This window comes from Rattus norvegicus, chromosome 11 (genome assembly GCF_021556685.1).
Source record: "Rattus norvegicus strain SHRSP/BbbUtx chromosome 11, alternate assembly SHRSP_T2T, whole genome shotgun sequence".
Taxonomy (NCBI): Eukaryota; Metazoa; Chordata; class Mammalia; order Rodentia; family Muridae; genus Rattus; species Rattus norvegicus.
Genome location: NC_141544.1, coordinates 95,285,859 through 95,305,099, shown reverse-complemented (window position 1 = coordinate 95,305,099; position 19,241 = coordinate 95,285,859). Strand labels below are relative to the sequence as shown.

Below are 19,241 nucleotides of genomic sequence, written 5' to 3'. Positions count from 1 at the left end.
CTTTAAATGTGAAGAGGTACTTTATTTTGTCAAAGGTTTTTTAGCATCTAATAAGATGATCATGTGAGATTTATTAGTTTGTGTGTGTGTGTTTGTGTGTGTGTGTGTGTGTGTGTGTGTGTGTGTGTGTGTATGTATTTGATGGGTTTTCACATATTACTCCATCCTTATACCACTGGAATGAAGCCTACCCGATCATAGTGAATGATGGTTTTTGATGTGCTCTTGTATTCAGTTCGTGAAATGTTATTTAGAGTATTTGTAAGAATATCCATAGCAAAATTATTCTAACATTTTCTTCTTTCACTGGGCCTTTGTATGGTTTAGGCATCAGAGGAACTGTGCCTTAATAGAATGAATTATGTAATTGTTGTGGTTTGCCCTGAAGTTACTGTATGTTGGTGCTAATTCCACTGCCCCAAGGACAGCTGCCTAGTCAAGGACTCAGAACTAGGGTGACTTCACCAGAATCACCTTTCCATTGAATTTGTAAAGTACTGGTGAGGGGCAGGTACAGGATAGAAGGAGGCCTGTCATTGGAGGAGAAGGAAGGATGGGCGGGAGACAAGTTTGAAGGAAGAGGAGGACACGAGGGGAGAGAAGAGAGACAGGGCAGAGGAGAGGGGCTGAGAAGTGGTGGCAGGACAAGATGGCAGGTGATATTAAGATTTTGCTCTGTGTATTTATAGGTTGTTATCAATGTTCCTAAGGGATGGATGTGTACCGGGCTTTGTATGTTTAAGTGGACAATTATATCTTACCAATTGGATCTAAGATTATTGTGTTGTGTGCTCTTTTATGTGAGGGTTTGAGTGTAAGAAAGTGTGCGGCTGGGATGTGTTTCCGCCAAGATACCTAGCAGATATCTTGGGGCACCGCGGTAGAGACCTAGCGGGGTAAAAGACCAACAATACTTTTTATTTTTATATTTTTACAATAACAGGTAATGATTCTATTTCTATTTTTATGGAACAGTTTGATAAGTGTTGGTATTAACTGTTCTTTGAAAGTCTGGTAGAACTCTCCACTAAAACCATCAGTCCATGGGCTTTTTTTGATTGGGTGACTTTAATAGCTGTTTATTGCCTGAGGACTTATTGTACTGTTTAGACAGTTTATCTGCTCTTGATTTAACTTTTGTACATGGTATCTCTCTCTAGAAAATCATTCATTTTATTTAGATTTTCCAATTTTGTTGATTTTTGGCTTTTGTAGCAATGTCTTATGACTCATTTTGGATATTGTCTCGGTGTCTGTTTCTTTGGCTAAGGGTTTATGTCTGTGTTCATTTTCTCAAAGATCCAGGTTTTGTTTTGTTGATTCTTTGTATAGTTCTCTTTGTTTCTAATTGATTGATTTTGCCCTGAGTTTGTTTATGTATAGCAATCTACTCCTCTCGGGTGTATTGACTTCCTTTTGTTCTAGAAATTTCAGATGTTTTGTTAAGTTGCTAGAGCATGATAGCTTCAATTTCTTTATGGAGGCACATAGTCCTATGAGTTTTCCTGCTAGCACTGCTTTCACTGTGTCCCATAAGTTTGGGCATGGCGTATCTTTATGTTTGTTAACAAGTCTCAGCTTGGAGAGATTGTCTGAGAGAAACAGTATTTGGAAGCTACAAAAAGAATGATTCAAAGTCATGTCATGGGTCCAAACTGACAGCTTTGTAATCTGCTTAACATTGCTCCCAAGACAGCTCTCTGTAGATAGCTACTGGCACTAGATAGCCTTTTGCTTGAGATAGGTCTTTCCAGAAACAACTTCCCACTAGAGGCAGCTCTCTTATGCTAAAAAAAAAAATTCTAAAATCTCTCTGGAGAGTTCATGAGTTTTCTGATCAAAGTCAGAAAATAAGGTAGAAAAAAATCTTGGGTTATCTGAAAGTAATTCTTATGTTTCTGCCCAAAATAAGCAAGACAGATGAAATGTAAAAAAGCTGTGTTAGTTCTTGGAGAAGTTCTCTCAGGGTAGCTGATAGAAATCATTTAAGAGAGCGGTGTCACACTTCAAACAAGTTTCTCTGGAAAGCTGCTAGAAGAAATTCTAAAAGATCTGTGTTTGCTCTCCAGACATCTACAGACAGCTCAAATTTTAGTAGAAAAAAAAATTAAAAAGGATTTTCTCTCTGCATCCTTATCTCTTGCAGACTAAACCAGTCTTTTATTTACATATCAATTCATTCATTTACTTCAGGTTTCTTCATGAAGAAGGTAGATCACACAAAGGCAGGTCTTTAAGTGGCATCAACCTAAATAAGAAGGAGAGAGCATACAGCCTCCAGCCAGGTTTTAAATAGTTTTCCACAAATGACATGCTGTGAATGAAGAGCTGCTTGCTTTCTTTACTTGATATAAGACAAACTCAAGGAACTTCTATAGCATCAGGGTAGGAAATTTGAATGAAATCTTTTTCAATATCAAATATATTTTATGGACCTGTCCCCTAGTCAAGGAAAAAATTCTCTCACAGAATTAGACTGGAAAAACATTTCAACTTATGTCCTGTTTTATACCTCATGTCCACTCTGTGTCTTCTCACTTTCCTGTACATTTAGCCTTTCTTATTCACTTTTTTTTTTATTAACTTGAGTATTTCTTATATACATTTCGAGTGTTATTCCCTTTCCCGGTTTCCGGGCAAACATCCCCCTCCCCCCTCCCCTTCCTTATGGGTGTTCCCCTTCCAACCCTCCCCCCATTGCCGCCCTCCCCCCATAGACTAGTTCACTGGGGGTTCAGTCTTAGCAGGACCCAGGGCTTCCCCTTCCACTGGTGCTCTTACTAGGATATTCATTGCTACCTATGGGGTCAGAGTCCAGGGTCAGTCCATGTATAGTCTTTAGGTAGTGGCTTAGTCCCTGGAAGCTCTGGTTGCTTGGCATTGTTGTACTTTTGGGGTCTCGAGCCCCTTCAAGCTCTTCCAGTTCTTTCTCTGATTCCTTCAAGGGGGACCTATTCTCAGTTCAGTGGTTTGCTGCTGGCATTCGCCTCTGTATTTGCTGTATTCTGGCTGTGTCTCTCAGGAGCGATCTACATCCGGCTCCTGTCGGTCTGCACTTCTTTGCTTCATCCATCTTGTCTAATTGGGTGGCTGTATATGTATGGGCCACATGTGGGGCAGGCTCTGAATGGGTGTTCCTTCAGTCTCTGTTTTAATCTTTGCCTCTTCCTTCCCTGCCAAGGGTATTCTTTTTCCTCATTTAAAGAAGGAGTGAAGCATTCACATTTTGATCATCCGTCTTGAGTTTCGTTTGTTCTAGGGATCTAGAGTAATTCAAGCATTTGGGCTAATAGCCACTTATCAATGAGTGCATACCATGTATGTCTTTCTGTGATTGGGTTAGCTCACTCAGGATGATATTTTCCAGTTCCAACCATTTGCCTACGAATTTCATAAACTCGTTGTTTTTGATAGCTGAGTAATATTCCATTGTGTAGATGTACCACATTTTCTGTATCCATTCCTCTGTTGAAGGGCATCTGGGTTCTTTCCAGCTTCTGGCTATTATAAATAAGGCTGCGATGAACATAGTGGAGCACGTGTCTCTTTTATATGTTGAGGCATCTTTTGGGTATATGCCCAAGAGAGGTATAGCTGGATCCTCAGGCAGTTCAATGTCCAATTTTCTGAGGAACCTCCAGACTGATTTCCAGAATGGTTTTACCAGTCTGCAATCCCACCAACAATGGAGGAGTGTTCCTCTTTCTCCACATCCTCGCCAGCATCTGCTGTCACCTGAGTTTTTGATCTTAGCCAATCGCACTGGTGTGAGGTGAAATCTCAGGGTTGTTTTGATTTGCATTTCCCTTATGACTAAAGATGTTGAACATTTCTTTAGGTGTTTCTCAGCCATTCGGCATTCCTCAGCTGTGAATTCTTTGTTTAGCTCTGAACCCCATTTTTTAATAGGGTTATTTGTTTCCCTACGGTCTAACTTCTTGAGTTCTTTGTATATTCTGGATATAAGGCCTCTATCTGTTGTAGGATTGGTAAAGATCTTTTCCCAATCTGTTCGTTGCCGTTTTGTCCTAACCACAGTGTCCTTTGCCTTACAGAAGCTTTGCAGTTTTATGAGATCCCATTTGTCGATTCTTGATCTTAGAGCATAAGCCTTTGGTGTTTTGTTCAGGAAATTTTTTCCAGTGCCCATGTGTTCCAGATGCTTCCCTAGTTTTTCTTCTATTAGTTTGAGTGTGTCTGGTTTGATGTGGAGGTCCTTGATCCACTTGGACTTAAGCTTTGTACAGGGTGATAAGCATGGATCGATCTGCATTCTTCTACATGTTGCCCTCCAGTTGAACCAGCACTATTTGCTGAAAATGCTATCTTTTTTCCATTGGATGGTTTTGGCTCCTTTGTCAAAAATCAAGTGACCATATGTGTGTGGGTTCATTTCTGGGTCTTCAATTCTATTCCATTGGTCTATCTGTCTGTCTCTGTACCAATACCATGCAGTTTTTATCACTATTGCTCTGTAATACTGCTTGAGTTCAGGGATAGTGATTCCCCCTGAAGTCCTTTTATTGTTGAGGATAGCTTTAGCTATCCTGGGTTTTTTGTTATTCCAGATGAATTTGCAAATTGTTCTGTCTAACTCTTTGAAGAATTGGATTGGTATTTTGATGGGGATTGCATTGAATCTGTAGATTGCTTTTGGTAAAATGGCCATTTTTACTATATTAATCCTGCCAATCCATGAGCATGGGAGATCTTTCCATCTTCTGAGGTCTTCTTCAATTTCTTTCCTCAGTGTCTTGAAGTTCTTATTGTACAGATCTTTTACTTGCTTGGTTAAAGTCACACCGAGGTACTTTATATTATTTGGGTCTATTATGAAGGGTGTCGTTTCCCTAATTTCTTTCTCGGCTTGTTTCTCTTTTGTATAGAGGAAGGCAACTGATTTATTTGAGTTAATTTTATACCCAGCCACTTTGCTGAAGTTGTTTATCAGCTTTAGTAGTTCTCTGGTGGAACTTTTGGGATCACTTAAATATACTATCATGTCATCTGCAAATAGTGATATTTTGACCTCTTCTTTTCCGATCTGTATCCCTTTGATCTCCTTTTGTTGTCTGATTGCTCTGGCTAGAACTTCAAGAACTATATTGAATAAGTAGGGAGAGAGTGGGCAGCCTTGTCTAGTCCCTGATTTTAGTGGGATTGCTTCAAGTTTCTGTCCATTTAGTTTAATGTTAGCAACTGGTTTGCTGTATATGGCTTTTACTATGTTTAGGTATGGGCCTTGAATTCCTATTCTTTCCAGGACTTTTATCATGAAGGGGTGTTGAATTTTGTCAAATGCTTTCTCAGCATCTAATGAAATGATCATGTGGTTCTGTTCTTTCAGTTTGTTTATATAATGGATCACGTTGATGGTTTTCCGTATATTAAACCATCCCTGCATGCCTGGGATGAAGCCTACTTGATCATGGTGGATGATTGTTTTGATGTGCTCTTGAATTCGGTTTGCCAGAATTTTATTGAGTATTTTTGCGTCGATATTCATAAGGGAAATTGGTCTGAAGTTCTCTTTCTTTGTTGTGTCTTTGTGTGGTTTAGGTATAAGAGTAATTGTGGCTTCGTAGAAGGAATTCGGTAGGGCTCCATCTGTTTCAATTTTGTGGAATAGTTTGGATAATATTGGTATGAGGTCTTCTATGAAGGTTTGATAGAATTCTGCACTAAACCCGTCTGGACCTGGGCTCTTTTTGGTTGGGAGACCTTTAATGACTGCTTCTATTTCCTTAGGAGTTATGGGGTTGTTTAACTGGTTTATCTGTTCCTGATTTAACTTCGATACCTGGTATCTGTCTAGGAAATTGTCCATTTCCTGAAGATTTTCAAATTTTGTTGAATATAGGTTTTTATAGTAAGATCTGATGATTTTTTGAATTTCCTCCGAATCTGTAGTTATGTCTCCCTTTTCATTTCTGATTTTGTTAATTTGGACACACTCTCTGTGTCCTCTCGTTAGTCTGGCTAAGGGTTTATCTATCTTGTTGATTTTCTCAAAGAACCAACTTTTGGTTCTGTTGATTCTTTCTATGGTCCTTTTTGTTTCTACTTGGTTGATTTCAGCTCTGAGTTTGATTATTTCCTGCCTTCTACTCCTCCTGGGTGTATTTGCTTCTTTTTGTTCTAGAGCTTTTAGGTGTGCTGTCAAGCTGCTCACATATGCTCTTTCCTGTTTCTTTCTGCAGGCACTCAGCGCTATGAGTTTTCCTCTTAGCACAGCTTTCATTGTGTCCCATAAGTTTGAGTATGTTGTATCTTCATTTTCATTAAATTCTAAAAAGTTTTTAATTTCTTTCTTTATTTCTTCCTTGACCAGGTTATCATTGAGTAGAGCATTGTTCAATTTCCACGTATATGTGGGCATTCTTCCCTTATTGTTATTGAAGACCAGTTTTAGGCCGTGGTGGTCCGATAGCACGCATGGGATTATTTCTATCTTTCTGTACCTGTTGAGGCCCGTTTTTTGACCAATTATATGGTCAATTTTGGAGAAAGTATCATGAGGAGCTGAGAAGAAGGTATATACTTTTGCTTTAGGATAGAATGTTCTATAAATATCCGTTAAGTCCATTTGGCTCATGACTTCTCTTAGTCTGTCGACATCACTGTTTAATTTCTGTTTCCATGATTTGTCCATTGATGAGAGTGGGGTGTTGAAATCTCCCACTATTATTGTGTGAGGTGCAATGTGTGTTTTGAGCTTTAGTAAGGTTTCTTTTACGTATGTAGGTGCCCTTGTATTTGGGGCATAGATATTTAGGATTGAGAGTTCATCTTGGTGGATTTTTCCTTTGATGAATATGAAGTGTCCTTCCTTATCTTTTTTGATGACTTTTAATTGAAAATTGATTTTATTTGATATTAGAATGGCTACTCCAGCTTGCTTCTTCTGACCATTTGCTTGGAAAGTTGTTTTCCAGCCTTTCACTCTGAGGTAGTGTCTGTCTTTGTCTCTGAGGTGTGTTTCCTGTAGGCAGCAGAATGCAGGGTCCTCATTGCGTATCCAGTTTGTTAATCTATGTCTTTTTATTGGGGAGTTGAGGCCATTGATATTGAGAGATATTAAGGAATAGTGATTTTTGCTTCCTGTTATATTCATATTTGGATGTGAGTTTATGTTTGTGTGCTTTCATTCCCTTTGTTTTGTTGCCAAGACGATTAGTTTCTTGCTTCTTCTAGGGTATAGCTTGCCTCCTTATGTTGGGCTTTACCATTTATTATCCTTTGTAGTGCTGGATTTGTAGAAAGATATTGTGTAAATTTGGTTTTGTCATGGAGTATCTTGGTTTCTCCATCAATGTTAATTGAGAGTTTTGCTGGATACAGTAACCTGGGCTGGCATTTGTGTTCTCTTAGGGTCTGTATAACATCAGTCCAGGATCTTCTGGCCTTCATAGTTTCTGGCGAGAAGTCTGGTGTGATTCTGATAGGTCTCCCTTTATATGTTACTTGACCTTTTTCCCTTACTGCTTTTAATATTCTTTCTTTATTTTGTGCGTTTGGTGTTTTGACAATTATGTGACGGGAGGTGTTTCTTTTCTGGTCCAATCTATTTGGAGTTCTGTAGGCTTCTTGTATGTCTATGGGTATCTCTTTTTTTAGGTTAGGGAAGTTTTCTTCTATGATTTTGTTGAAGATATTTACTGGTCCTTTGAGCTGGGAGTCTTCACTCTCTTCTATACCTATTATCCTTAGGTTTGATCTTCTCATTGAGTCCTGGATTTCCTGTATGTTTTGGACCAGTAGCTTTTTCCGCTTTACATTATCTTTGACAGTTGAGTCAATGATTTCTATGGAATCTTCTGCTCCTGAGATTCTCTCTTCCATCTCTTGTATTCTGTTGGTGAAACTCGTATCTACAGCTCCTTGTCTCTTCTTTTGGTTTTCTATATCCAGGGTTGTTTCCATGTGTTCTTTCTTGATTGCTTCTATTTCCATTTTTAATTCCTTCAACTGTTTGATTGTGTTTTCCTGGAATTCTTTCAGGGATTTTTGCGATTCCTCTCTGTAGGCTTCTACTTGTTTATTAATGTTTTCCTGTGTTTCCCTAAGTGTGTTCATGTCTTTCTTGAAGTCCTCCAGCATCATGATCAAATATGATTTTGAAACTAGATCTTGCTTTTCTGGTGTGTTTGGATATTCCATGTTTGTTTTGGTGGGAGAATTGGGCTCCGATGATGGCATGTATTCTTGGTTTCTGTTGCTTGGGTTCCTGCGCTTGCCTCTCGCCATCAGATTATCTCTAGTGTTACTTTGTTCTGCTATTTCTGACAGTGGCTAGACTGTCCTATAAGCCTGTGTGTCAGGAGTGCTGTAGACCTGTTTTCCTCTCTTTCAGTCAGTTATGGGGACAGAGTGTTCTGCTTTCGGGCATGTAGTTTTTCCTCTCTACAGGTCTTCAGCTGTTCCTGTGGTCCTGTGTCTTGAGTTCACCAGGCAGCTTTCTTGCAGCAGAAAAATTGGTCTTACCTGTGGTCCCGAGGCTCAGGTTCGCTCGTGGGGTGCTGCCCAGGGGCTGTCTGCAGCAGCAGCAACCAGGAAGACCTGTGCCGCCCCTTCCGGGAGCTTCAGTGCACCAGGGTTCCAGATGGTCTTTGGCTTTTTCCTCTGGCGTCCGAGATGTGTGTGCAGGGAGCAGTCTCTTCTGGTTTCCCAGGCTTGTCTGCCTCTCTGAAGGTTTAGCTCTCCCTCCCACGGGATTTGGGTGCAGAGAACTGTTTATCCGGTCTGTTTCCTTCAGGGTCTGGCGGTGTCTCTGGCAGGGGTCCTGCCGCTCCTGGGCCCTCCCCCACGGGAGCCCAGAGGCCTTATACAGTTTCCTCTTGGGCCAGGGATGTGGGCAGGGGTGAGCAGTGTTGGTGGTCTCTTCCGCTCTGCAGCCTCAGGAGTGCCCACCTGACCAGGCGGTTGGGTCTCTCTCTCACCGGGTCTGGGAGCAGAGAGCTGCTGTGGGCCGGGATCCGCGGGTCTCTTATTCACTTTTGTTAATGATGTACTGAACCCATTTTTGTGCAAATTCAAACATTATTGACTAGATTCTGCATATGAGAAAAACTAGGCAGTTGTATGACTTTGATTAATGTTGTACATTCTAAGTCCATCAATTTTCTTGCAAGGTTTTAAACTTCATTTTTCTTTAGAGCTAAATGGTGTGTGTGTGTGTGTGTGTGTGTGTGTGTGTGTGTGTGTGTGTATGAGATTTTCAGATTCCACTCTTTGCAGGAACACAACTGTGTTGATTCCAGAGTTTGACTGTCATGAATAAAGCTGTAATAAACATGAAATGCATATATCTCTCTGGTATTATATGGAGTTCTCTGGTTATTTGCCCAGAAGTAAAATATCTGTATCATAATGTTATACTTTTCTTTTTCTTGTTACAAAATCTTTAGGCTGATTTTTACAATACCTTAATGAATTTGTTTACTCAACAGTAATGCTTCCCTTCTATGCATTCTCACCAACATTCATTGTCAGCTTTTGATGGCAGCCATTCTGAGTGGGTGAGGTGGTATCCCAAAGCATTCTTATATTCAATTTCCTAATGACTCGGGATATTGAACACTTTAAGAAAAAGTTATTGCAAATACACATTTCTCTTCATCTCACTTGCTTACATGCTGATTGGGCAGTTTAATTTTAGTGCTATTTCATGTCTTCAAATCATTGCAAACTCTTGAGTATTTGACCCTTCTAAATTGTGGCTGCTACAGATTTTTCTCCTATTGTGTGGGGTGTTTCCTCTGCTGACTTTCCCTTGTTGCACAGATACTTTTTGTTTTCAAGTATACATGTACCAATATTTAAAGTTAGCCCCTGTGCTGTTGATGTTCTATGTAAAATTTTTTTGTCAATTTCAATATTATCAAGAGTTCCCATGTTTCTTCTAAAATCTTCTATATTTTAGGGTTGAAATTTAAGTTTTTCATCCATTTTGAGTTTATTTTCAAACAGGGTGAAAGATATACGTCAAATTCCATTTTCTGCAAGCTCAGATCCAGTTTGGGCACCAGCAATTGTTGAATAGGTTATTTTCACTCCAAGTATGATTTTTATTTGGTTTGAAAAGACAAATATACACATATATGGGTTCAGTAGAAAATTTATTTCTGGTTCTTCTATTCTACCCATTAATTCATGTGTCTGTGTACAGTGATTTTTCCAGACTCTTCATAGTATAACTAAAATAACTCATTTGGCCAATTACCCAATAAACTTGGCAGGGAGATTATTTCCTGAAGGAGGAATTCAAAGTTCAAAAATTATATATACAGAAACTAGCCTCATTCCCACAGCAAGCACTGACATTCATGGAAGCTCATGGCTTGCTTGCTGGCTCTCTTCCAGCGTGGAAACTACTCACTCCTCCCTACCATGACCATGTCAAAACTAGCAGTTTAATAATATAGAAATTGGAATATTACAAGAAATTGTGAAATTGTGAGGAAGAAATTGTGTGAATGCTCCATCTGTCCCAGATAGTTGTTTTCATTCTGCTATTATAATCAATAAGATGAGTAAATTTACTTAGTCTTTTAAATATCTTTCTTCATTCCCACTTTTATCCCATTACAGCAAAACATGAGTTTAATTGCTGCATATCCTTTTGATGTGAGCACAGCCCTTCTATATAATTGTATAGGTTATATACAATATATATAATAGAATTTTTAATAAAACAGAATTTGTGATTTTCTTTGGCTCTTTCACTGAGCATTCTTTATCAACTTTCATTATTTCAGTCTTCTACCATTCAGAGCTTTAGACATCAAGGATAGTTCATGGAGTGGAAGAGCTCTATGACATTTGCATACCCACTGTATGTGGATTTTATCATGTAAATGTATGCAAGTGCAGACTTCATATTTCTTTATAGTCCATAGTTGGATCTTTTATAGTTTTGTATAACCCAGGTTTTGTCCTCATTAGAATATGACTCTCTCACCAAAATAGACACTTGAATTCAGTCTAATGTTTCACTTAGGAATTGGGGTCAGATAGCTAGGGAAATAAAACATCATACTTATGCCTCTTAGAAGAGGGAGTCTCCTGTGCAAACAACACATCATAGCACCTCTAGTCATTGTAGTACTGGGAACAAATTCCCTCCTGTTTCCACACATCCCTTTTCCAATGTCTGGGATGTACAGAGAATATCCTGGACTCCTTCAAAGGGCTTGGTTCACTTCTCCATTTGGCCAGACAATGCAGACCAGTTAGGATTCACAGGCAGACAACAGACTCAGGGTAATCCCCTGTTTCAGTTTGGGTTTCCATTGTGAAGAGACCCCATCACCAAGGGATCCTATACAGGAGAACATTTAACTGGGATTGGCCTACAGGATCAGACATTTGGTACATTATCATCAATGTGGGAAACATCATACTGTTCAGGCAGGGATTGAGCCTAATGGGCTGAAAGTTCTACGTCTTGATCTTAAGGCAGGCAGGAGACTGGATTTCAGGTAATTGTAGGAGGGTATCAAAGCCCACAGTGACATACTTCCTCCAGCTATGCCATACCTTCTAATTGTGCCACTCCGTGGGCTAATCACATTTGTACTACCCAACTCTACTCCCTGGTCCCCATAGGCTTGTTCAAGCCCATCAATCTATTGGGTCCTACTTAGCAATAGCACAATGCAAAATGCTTTTAGTCCAAGTTCAAAAGTCCCATTAGTCTTTCAAAATCTCAACAATGATAAAGGTCTAAAGTTCGAAGTCTCTTCTGAGATTGTTCTAATCACTTAACTGTCAAAAATCACATCACATACATTGAAAACCCCAGGATATACTTTACAACTACAAAATGTCATAGTCAGAAAACACTGAACAAAAGCAGACCAAAAGTCTAATGTGTGGCAACTCCAAACTCTGCATTTTCATGTCTAGTGCCAAAGAACTCTCAAGATATTCAAATTTCTTTCTGCTTTGATGACTCTAACACACTTTTTTCTCTTGGGCTCATTACTCCCTGCGATCAGCTTTCCTCAATAAGTATCCATGGTCTCATTCACCTCTAACATCTTGAGGACTCCGTGGCAATTACAGTTTCATAGCTTCCTTTTCCAATGTCTGGAATCCACACAGGATCTTCTGGACTGCATCAAAGGGCTTGGTTCACTTCTCCAGCTCTACCTTCTGCCGCATTCAAGAATCTGGTTGACTTCACTCCACTCCTTCTGCTGTTCTTGGTTGTAAGTCCACAGTACAGGCATCTCCAATGTTCTGTGGCCTTCTGCTGCAACTAGGCTTCATCACTAGGCTCTCTTCTTCATGGAGTTAATACTCAGCTTCTTTTTATTACCCCTTTAATATTGGGCTATCAACTCCAACTGAGGTTATCATCACCTGCGGCCTTTTCTGGCCTCTTACAATGCCAAGCTATAGCTGTGTACAGCCTCATTCATGCGGAGATCAGAAACAATGTATTTCAATTTCAAGTCACAATGCTTGCCTTGATATCCAGGCACAAAAAAGCAGGAATCCATTAATTCCATCCTGGTAGACAACCCCATTTTGCTTAGGGCTGGAATCACAGTGGCTCCAGTAAGAGTCAAAACCACAGTCTTCTTAGTAGCTTATTTATTACTTGAGTTGATTTTCCCAAGTGTGTTGTTTCCCATATTGCAGATGCACTTAGCACTATGGAGAGTTAGTGATACCACAGTGGAGGGAAAAATGAAAATATGCAAACAACTCATGGTCAGAGATGATGAGATGCTAAAGACCTCAGATGTGCAAAGAAGTCTGACACAAATTGCCAGTTGCAGTACTTTAACTGAAGACATGAAACAGCCATAGTTCTTTTCACAATAGATTTCACAGCTGGTGCTCTGGGGAGATTTTGTCTTACTTCCTCCATGGTTCACATCACTGTGATTAATACCACTACTGTAAGACTGACAGAAGTAGTCAGCTTCATCTTCAGTCTGCACATTATTGATTGTCAGGAGGGCTGAGTTGGAAGATCTGTCAATGGAGCCAGAGAACCTGTCAGGAACTCCATCTGGTCTCTTATCATCCCTATAAATCATAGTGGTGGGAGATCTTCCCTCATGCTGCTGGTACCAGTTCACATAATTGCTTCCAATGTTACCAGTGCTGCGCTTGCAAGACAGTTTGACTGTGCTTCCGAGATTCGTAGACACAGAGTTTGGCTGAGTAAGCACAAACTGGGCACATGACCCTATAAGAAGAAAATAATAAAAATCAGTTAGAACAAGGTCATTCCATCCACAGTAAAAACTAGAGGCTAAACATCCCAAGAAACAAACAATTACAATCCAATAATTGCTTAAACTCATTCACCTGTTAAGTGATGAAGGAAGGCAAGGAATAGTAGAGTCCATGTCATGGTGAAAACACTCAGATTTTGCCTCCTAAGTACAATGAACAAGGTATACCTAGGCAGCCCTCCTTATATGTCTCTGAGATTCTACATGCATGCTGGCTCTATGCAAATACAGTCTTCCTGTGGATGTACAAATTACTCCTTTATTTCAAACTGGGACTGACTGAGAAATTGTGAGGGAACACATGAGGGTAATGTGGTCACCACTAAAAGGCAGGCCATAAAAATGTGATAATGAATGGAAAACAGCAGAGGACTGGGTGCATAAGGAAGCCCTTAGCCATGACACCCCAGTGCAACTATGTCCTGTTGTCTGGTATATGAATACTAAGTCTCTCTCTGGCAACAGTGAGAACACTTAGGAACTTACATGTCCCCTACCAATATTCTGATTGAAACATCAATTATCCCTTAATATAATTTTGTAAATATCAAATAAAGCAATGGGTAACTCATTTCACTTTTACATAGAGAATCAATACCTGGTTTGAGAGGCATACTCTTATTTTACTGTAGGAGTCTGGAGTTTATAATTTTGTTCATTTGGAGGTAAGAATTTATTAGAGGATTGGAGTTAAGAGTGAGTCTCAGCATATAAGAATGCTTGCTGTTTCTGCAGAGGATATGAGTTTCGTTCTTAGTATCTTCAGACAGCTCAGAGCATCAAGCATCCTGTAGTTACACCTCAAGAGGATTGGATGTCCTTTTCTGGCCTCCTCAAATATGCAGACTCATTTCTGTGCTTGCAAACACATGCACACACACATGCACACACACACACAGCATACACACACACACACACACACACACACACAACATGGTCAATATATAGTTTATCATCTGCTTGCTACATATTAGTTCTGAAGAAATGGTGAAAACGTAGCTGGTGAAATCTTCATCCTAAAAGATGCCTCTGTGTAACAGTAGAGGATACGAAGCACTGTGGGAACCTATTAATAGAAAAGAAGATATCAACATTTATATCCTGAGACTATGTTACCAAAATTAAAAATATTTATTTTTTGAATATTTTTTATTTTTATTTTTTTGGTTCTCTTTTTCGGAGCTGGGGACCGACCCCAGGGCCTTGCGCTTCCTAGGTAAGCGCTCTACCACTGAGCTAAATCCCCAGCCCCTTGAATATTTTTTAAATGCTATGTGTATACTGTCCATGAAAATAATACATGCCCTTGTTGGAAAATGTATATCTTCTGTCTAATTCTCCTTTGGAATTAAGGAGGAATTATGAAGTCTAGTTGTGTGTTTACTACTTCACATGGCCTATAGGACCAAAGAGCAGGAAAGAACAAAATGTAGCCCTCCATGGCATTGATACTTGTGCAAGTGTGTGAAAGAAAGTAGTGATTTCTGAATGACTTGGACTTGCCAGGTGCTCTGTCATCTCAAGAACAGATAAGCACTGCCCTCTAATGGGCATGAGCATTCTTCAGAATCATTAGGGGATAAAATATTTTCTTTCACGTAAAGAATTTAGCAATGTTAAAGGAACTTAAATAGGCAAGGAAAGTGAAAACACGCTTCCAGAGCCCTTTGTTTCCTTTTTCTAGAAAATTCATGAGGGAAAATAGCTAAAAGCATAAGGGCCTTAGTTGATACCTATCAACAAAGAAATGATAGCAAAAAGGGTGCATTCAGGGGGTTCTGTAAAGTACCCAATCCAGCATATGCTTAACACACTTTCAGTCTTCTCTCATCCTGAAAAAATAAAGTTGATATTTTCACCTCCACAAGTTGGTTTGTTTTACTAAATCATTCAATTCTTTTTTATTCTATAAAATGAACTTGAAAATTCCCTAAACAACTATCAACAGTTCAGTTATATAACTTGGGGTCTCCCAGCCTGCACGTACTCTTTTGCTGCGTAACCATGCATCCGTGCCTCATTTGAATCCACCAATCAAGTCCCTGTAACCATGCATCTGCTTCTGTATGCCTGCTTCTGCTCCCCAGAACCCTATAAAAACCCGTCCCCAGTCTTGCTGGGTGCGCCAGTCCTTCCGAGCTGACTGAGACACCCGCAGGTACCTTTGTATCCGGACAATAAACCCTCTTGCTGATTGCAAAAAAAAAAAAAAAAAAAAAACAAACTTGGGGTCTCTCCTTTAGGATTCAAAATGACCTCTACTCAAGCTTATATACCTAACTTACAACTAGGAGAAATCTTAGAATTAGCCCTGACCTAAGTCCCATTCCACAGCCACCTTCCACATTAAGTAATATTTCTCTATGGGGACATGGTAGGAAACTCAGTCAGCCCCCAAATTCACTCTGATTGAGCAGTGCAGGATATGATTTCACCTTGGAGAACCTGAGCTGCTATTCTGCCACAAGACATGGTAAACAGTACCGTGAAGAAAGTGATAAGGTTGTGAGGAGAGAGCAGCAGATGAAATAATCTCAACTCAAAGACTCTGGGAGAGATTCACGGTGAGTGTACACTTATTCTGATTCTTTTACTCACCTCACCCCTGAATCTTGCACCCTTAAGCTGTGACTGTCTAAATGGAGATGAATGAATGTAGGTTGGTGGTGATCTGGGAGAAAAGTCGCCTGGTATTTGCTACATGGCTATGGTTGGAACTCCTGTGAAGGCTCATTAACCCATTGTAGGGGAATGCCAAGGTATGGGGGTGGGAGTGGAAACATCTTCATAGAAGCAGGTTAAAGGGAGAAGGGGATATAATTTGAAATGTAAATATATAAAACGTCAAAAAAAATGGAATCCTGAATCTTGATGGCCAATGGATGAGACTCCAAATAAGTCATGATGAATGAGGTAAGTCAGACCTGGAAAGATCACATATATTTGAGTATGATCTCTTAAAAACATGCTAACCAAACTATAGTTTTTTTAAACCCATAAAACGTAGGTGTAGAGGAAGGGACAAGCGGATACATGAATCTCAGTAGATGGAGGGCAGAATAGAAATTTGGTGGAATGAGGAATATGGATACCAGAATAGGAGTATCAGATGGGGAAGGGGAATGGGAAGGGTTAAGGGAAGAGGAAGGGAGAGAGATTTGCATCATGAAATGATAGAAAGTCAGGTATAATTGAGACTCAACTAAAGGAAGGGATCATTTCTTGTTTCCTTCTGAAATTGCATATCTTTTTAAGAAAATAAAATTGGAATTGAAATCAAGAATAAAAAGAGAATGTGTCTACATTGTGAAGATTAGATCCTTTTGCTGATTTCTACTATGACCTGGTTCTCGGCCTTGAGAATAGTTACACTGTCAGATATAGATCTAATCAATATGCATGTTGCTGTGAATTTTCCCCAGTGACAGAAGCAGCTCTTGAAATGTTGTATGGAGACAAGTATGCATATGTACAAAGTCAAAATTCTCATTCTTTACCTCTTATATATATTATATATTTTTGAGAATATCCTATGGAGAAAATTGGGACTACATTTATTTATTTATTCTGGCAATTGAGCCCAAGGTCCTCCAGAAAGATAATTACTAGATTTATCACCTAGAAATATGACCATCCAGAATAAACGTATTTTAGCAATTTTTTTACATATTTTTAATCATGTAAATGTAGCTTTCATATATGGAACATTTCTGAAGAAATAAATCCAGACCAATGTCCAGATATTTGGTCTGTGTCTGGATTTCCAGATTTTTGTAGACTAAGGTGGAAGACAGATGAATAGCATGTTCTCATAAACCTGGGATATAAAGCAATGGATCAGTCTTGAACTAAAATAATCCAATTGACAAATAGATTCTCAGAAAGTTATTGGATGGTTTTCTCCTTTAATTTATTTTTTAAATAAATTAGTTATTTTATTTATATGATTGGCTGTCTCTATAAATTGGTTACATTCTGAAAACCATGTTTTGTGCTCCTTATATTTTCAGGTAATATTTAAGTCATTCTTAAATTTCTGACAGTGTTCAAGACTGGGTGTAGTCTCATAGCTAACCTAAGCTGTTTAGCATTGAGTGACATGATGTATATTTGAGTGAATGGTTTTTAGATAGGATGTAATCTGAAACTAGGATTCAGGTGTGGAATTAAGCTTTTCTAAGTTAGAGGGATGACAGAATACATTATCTGATTGACAAATTGTTGGACTGGATGTCATTTGTACCTACTACTGTGTACTTGTCATAAATATTTCAGTTATATCTGGGAGAAGAGTACTTTTTTTTTTGAAGAGTACTTTTTTAATTGGACAGAAAGATGAGATGTAGAGGAATTCCCCTTAGTATCTGATTGGTTAATAAAGATGACAAATAGCCAATTGCTAAGTGAAAATGAGTAGGCAAGTTTTCTGGGAAAGACAGGAAGGGGAGATTTGGAAGAGGAGTTGCAGGAGATAGTGAATGCAGGAAGTCAGAGCAAGAGTTGTGGGAAGGAAAATGGAGCAGAAGTGCATGGCCTAGAGAAACTGTAAGTCGCAGGGATTTCATCGCTGGGGAATGAAATGGTGTAGAGGCATATCTGCCCAAAAAGGAGGATGCTCTACACAATTGTCATGGAAAGTTTATCATTCAAATATATTCCTGTCGTACACTAAATATTTCTTATTAAGTGTTGCTGAAGGACACAGGACAGCTTTGCAGGAAGACAAAGGCCACTTTACCTATTAGAAAAGTGACCAAACATTTTTCAGAGTTAATTTTACACATGGGTATAGTGCTAGGAGATAAAATCTTAGAAAAGAAAACAAGAAAAGTCAACACAGGATTTGAGAAGCAGCTTTTTATCTCTTCATAGTTCCTTTATCTAAATTAGCACTGCAACTCATTGGTCCTTTACAATTTTCTAAAATAAACTATTTGATTGCATAGAAAATAATTATGTTAAATACTTTATTTTTATACTTCCTATTGATTATGACATTTTACTGTTTGTAGTAGCTATTCCTAGTGGGCAACATTACTATATCTGCAATGAACTAAAATCCAGAATGGGAAGGCTTACCTGTAATCCTGATCTTGATCCTGGGAGATATAAAGATTTTTGACCTGGATCTTGTCACGGGGATCTTGAGGCATAGTGGCTATGAATCCCAGCAGACTAAGGCAAGAATATCTCCAAGTTCAAGGTCAATTGAACAAAGGAAGTCCAAAATCTAGGCATGGTAGTACATACCTTTAATCTGGGCCATACCCTCTGTTGAAGACCTACATAAAGACATTGGGATAAGAAGATTCTTCTTTACCTGCTTTCTTTGTGGGATTGAGCAACTGCTAGATCCTGGGAATTCCATTTAAATCTGCTGTGGATCATTGTTGTGGAGTTGGACTATAGACTGTAAGCTATCAATAAATTCCCTTACTATATAGAGAGTTCCCATAAGTTCTGTGACTCTTTAGAGTTGGTACCATGAGTAAGGGTAGAGAGGAGCAAAAGTATAAGGATGATTCATCTGGAATAAAAAAAAAACCCAGGATAGCTAAAACTATCCTCAAGAATAAAAGGACTTCAGGGGGAAATCACTATGCCTGAACTCAAGCAGTATTACAGAGCAATAGTGATAAAAACTGCATGGTATTGGTACAGAGACAGACAGATAGACCAATGGAACAGAATTGAAGACCCAGAAATGAACCCACACACATATGGGCACTTGATTTTTGACAAAGGAGCCAAAACCATCCAATGGAAAAAAGATAGAATTTTCAGCAAATGGTGCTGGTTCAACTGGAGGTCAACATGTAGAAGAATGCAGATCGATCCATGCTTATCACCCTGTACAAAGCTTACGTCCAAGTGGATCAGGGATCTCAAACCAGATACACTCAAACTAATAGAAGAAAAAGTGGGGTAGCATCTCGAACACATGGGCACTGGGAAAAGTTTCCTGATCAAAACACCAATGACTTATGC

The 19,241-nt window shown here is 39.1% G+C and overlaps 2 protein-coding genes across 6 annotated transcripts in view; both read right to left on the bottom strand.

Moving 5' to 3' along the window:
- LOC134481033 (immunoglobulin lambda-1 light chain-like) overlaps positions 1 to 19,241 on the bottom strand; it is a 422,701-nt gene that overhangs the window by 306,952 nt on the left and 96,508 nt on the right. Inside the window, exons 1-2 of one of the 4 annotated variants that reach the window (XM_087577382.1) lie at positions 13,327 to 13,412; positions 12,905 to 13,204 (exon numbers count right to left, since the gene is read on the bottom strand). The exons of 2 other annotated variants lie outside the window; for them this stretch is intronic. In XM_087577382.1, the coding sequence (XP_087433508.1) occupies positions 12,905 to 13,204; positions 13,327 to 13,372 (346 nt within the window). In that variant the 5' untranslated portion in view covers positions 13,373 to 13,412. Of the gene's footprint in view, positions 1 to 12,904; positions 13,205 to 13,326; positions 13,413 to 19,241 lie in introns of those variants that run through there. One more of the 4 variants, XM_087577387.1, reaches the window with a different exon arrangement.
- LOC148002700 (immunoglobulin lambda-1 light chain-like) overlaps positions 1 to 19,241 on the bottom strand; it is a 404,510-nt gene that overhangs the window by 310,432 nt on the left and 74,837 nt on the right. The gene's annotated exons all lie outside the window — the stretch shown is intronic.